Raw genomic sequence first — 3,587 nt, forward strand, 5'->3', positions numbered from 1 at the left:
AAGAAACGATGTGTGTGTGCAGATGGTGGTGCTGAGCGTCATGGCGGCTCTGGGCGTGAACACGATGACCGTCAACATGTTTCTGAGTGTCTTCTTCCTCCCCGGTGAGCTCGTTCGTTCATGACGCCTCCTGTTCTCGCTCCACAAACTGTGTGACCTCAGAGTGTCTCTGTGAAGGGTGGACACCAGCAGGACGAGTAGGACAATGTATTTCACTTCTCTCCTTTTAAATATGGATACGACACACGTTGATATTGCAATTCTGAGGTATCATGAAGATTCTGTGCAGCTCCAGTAGTCAGAACTCTCGCCTCACAGTGGGTGGTCCACACTTTGAGAAAAGGTGGTGAGGAGCATGCATGTCCCCCTGTGAGTAGGGGCCAGAGCTGAGGTTGATATTTGCTCGTTGCACACCAGTGAAAAGTGCACATGATGCAACAAACTGACTGAAGTCAAAGAGGTGATTCTCCATTTCACATCATGTTCATCTCTTCATTTCACAGGTGTTTTGGATGCTTGTCAGTCAGAGCTGTCTGTTACAATGCCGCGGGAGTTGAAGGCACTGAGTGGATCTTGTCTGCTCATCCCCTGTAACTTCACTAATTCATCACGACAAGTGTTTGATGGCAAAAGAGCAACGTTTGGAATTTGGAGAATAGGACAACGAATGGTTTTCAACAGCAAAAACAGCAAGAACGATTATCCAATGAATATCATAGGAAACCTGAGAGAGAAGAACTGCACAACACTGTTTTCTGATTTAATCACAAGCTACACAGACACATACTTCTTCAGGATCAAAAACGATCCTTACAAAGCAACAGCAGATTGTGATCCTCTTCACATCGTCGTCGAAGGTGAGAACATTTTGCTTTGCAGTCGAAAACGTTGTCATTTTGAACAAAACCTCCAATAAGCTACAGATTGATTCATAATAAATCTTCTCATGTGATCCAGATGATGATGTAGCAAATGTACTTTCTTGGAGAAGAGCTATTCAATCCAAAAGAGTTGAACAGCATAAACACATCCTTGACTTCTGTATTATTTTGTCAAACATTACTGTGAACCTGTCCTTCCCTGTTCACATGTTTTAAAGTTTTCTACCTCTGTGTGAACGGGGAAACACAAACTTCTCTGAAACGCTGAAACCTAGTGAATCGTTCTGCTCATGAACGAGAAGCTCAGCAACACCATTGAAGGACTCCAGGTGTCGTTTGTGCTTCTCAGCCTTGAATTTAACGGCCTGTTTGGACTAAACAGCCGGGCGGCAACATGCCACATTTTACATTTTAAAGACGCAACATGAACAGTTTCTGTCATTATAGCAAAACTTGAATCAATATTGTTAACATTTATAAACTTCATTTTCTTATTTTCTGGTGAAAATGGTCAAAAACGGCTAATTTGGCGATAGAGGTTGCAGACCTCTGGTCTCATGCTACCTTTCCTCGCTCCTGGAAGCAAACATGAATGAACCTTGTATGACAGAGAAACAATCAGGAGGTGCTTTTTACTATTCTATACGTGTACAATTATTTGTCACATTGTAAAGAAATCATGATGAAAAGGGAACAATTGAAGTTAATTTCAGAACTGAATATATCATAAATGTTGAAAAGATTATTTTCATTGGGTCAGAATCATTTCAAATGAGAAATTTCAATATAAACATATTCACAACTGTAATCCCCAATCCATTATCCATAAAATAGGTCATTGCAAAATGTTGGTTCTGATTTTTGTTGGCATAAGACATGCGTTTTATTTGAAACTGCAGATTCTCCTCCGAGGCCCACATTAGACGTCTCAGGTCACCTGGCTGAGCTGAAGGAGAAGGAGTCTGTCACTATAACCTGCTCAGCTCCCACTCCCTGTCCACTCTCCCCTCCTGGACTCACCTGGAGCCTCCAACAAGACGCTCACAGCCAAACAGAGGAAAACACAGAGCGAACCTTCACCACTAAGATCCAGCAGAACGTCACTCTGTCAGACCGACATGATGGATTCAACCTCAGCTGCTCTGCTGTGTATCCTGTTGGTGGAGGAGAACGTGTGAAAAGAGCCGTGGCAGAGTTAACTCTCACTGTTTCTTGTCAGTGGTCCTGTCAGCACATCACACTTCACATGTTTGTGATGGATAAAGTCAACATGAGACGTGTTTCTCTCCCTCAGATGCTCCTAAAGACACGTCAGCCTCCGTCAGTCCATCAGGTTTGGTGTCAGCAGGGAGCTGGGTGAACCTGAGCTGCTCCAGCAGAGCCAGACCTGCTGTCAGCTACACCTGGTTCAAGACCACAGACCATGGAGGCGTCAACGTGTCGGAAGGAGGCTTTTACAGGTTTAATGTGACCGAAGGAGGAGTTTATTACTGTGTGGCTGCAAATGTTCTGGGAGAACAGACCTCAGATCAGATTCAAATCACTGTTGCAACGACAGGTAATGAAATCCAGTAATGTGCTTATAAATGGCTGTACAGAAACTAATGTCTTACTAATATCAATGATTTAATATGCACACTTAAATCTAATTCAAGTCACAGCTACACCAGACAGGATGAAAAAAACAAAGCATTTTATTGTGATTTCCATTTCCTTGCAAAAAACAAACAAACATATTTTTCAGTTCCTTAAATTAGTGAAATTCAATGACGGATAAAGGCTCAACATTTTCAAATCAAAAAGGAAATGTCTAGAAACAGTGGGGGACTGTAGAATAAAGATTTTTCTCTCATGGAAACGACCACTGTTGAATCCTGTAGAGACAGAAAACTGTGAGATGACTTCTCTCTCTGCAAACGACCAGAGGTTTGGACTCGGAGTCCTCGTCACTCTGAAGATTGTGGGAGTCGTCGCTCTCTGCAGTTCAATCATCATCTTCGAGTGGTGAGACAAACTTTCACGTTGGTCATTATTAAAAGCTACAGTTCAACATGTTTTGTTTTGGTTTTCTTCCAGCTGGTTCAGATGGAGATTTCGCCACAAACCAGTGAAGGTAAACAAGTTGTGCTCAATTTTAAAATGCTCTAATATTCACATGTAGAAAAATAATGCCTTAATTTGGAAAAAAAAAAAGGCAGTTTTTATTTCATGTGAGTCATACTGGTGTTATTCTTCAGCTTTGCAGCTTGTACAAAAAAAAATGCTTCTCATTCAGAAGGAAAATACTTTGAATCAAATTGACCTTCAGGTCAGGGAACACTGCAGCCATCAGGGTTGGGAAGAACAGAATTAACTAATTACAGTAATGATATTACTTTTGAAAGTAAGAGAATATGATTTTTTTTAAAAACAACAACAATGCAGTTACAATCACTGAAGTTTTCACGAGTTTCTGATACATAATTTTCTCCATAGTAAAATATAAGCTGGAGAGCAGCAGTGCATTAGCCAGTCACATATCAGAAGGAAGACCAGAGTAAACATGGCAGCAGGGCTCTGTGTCGTTTCATTTCCACACAGGACTTACAAGAGGCAAACTATGTCAACTCGGCGATGGAGAGTCAAGCGTCCTCCTGATGAAGACGTTAAATCCGTCATCATTCGCCTGGTTTATTCTTTCGAACAACGTCTAACTGCGTGTTTGTC

General features: G+C 41.7%; 1 protein-coding gene across 1 annotated transcript; it reads left to right on the forward strand.

Annotated features, from left to right (window-relative positions):
• Positions 1–667: 667 nt before the first annotated feature.
• Positions 668–2,889, forward strand: LOC308144193 (sialic acid-binding Ig-like lectin 14; the record flags this gene model as incomplete). Its single annotated transcript, XM_080515249.1, has 4 exons — positions 668–857; positions 1,781–2,095; positions 2,176–2,439; positions 2,762–2,889. The coding sequence occupies 4 exons, from the start codon at positions 668–670 to the stop codon at positions 2,887–2,889; spliced, it is 897 nt and encodes a 298-aa protein (XP_080371375.1).
• Between the last annotated feature and the right edge of the window lie 698 nt (positions 2,890–3,587).

This window comes from Blennius ocellaris, assembly GCF_963422515.1.
Source record: "Blennius ocellaris genome assembly, chromosome: 19".
Lineage (NCBI taxonomy): Eukaryota > Metazoa > Chordata > Actinopteri > Blenniiformes > Blenniidae > Blennius > Blennius ocellaris.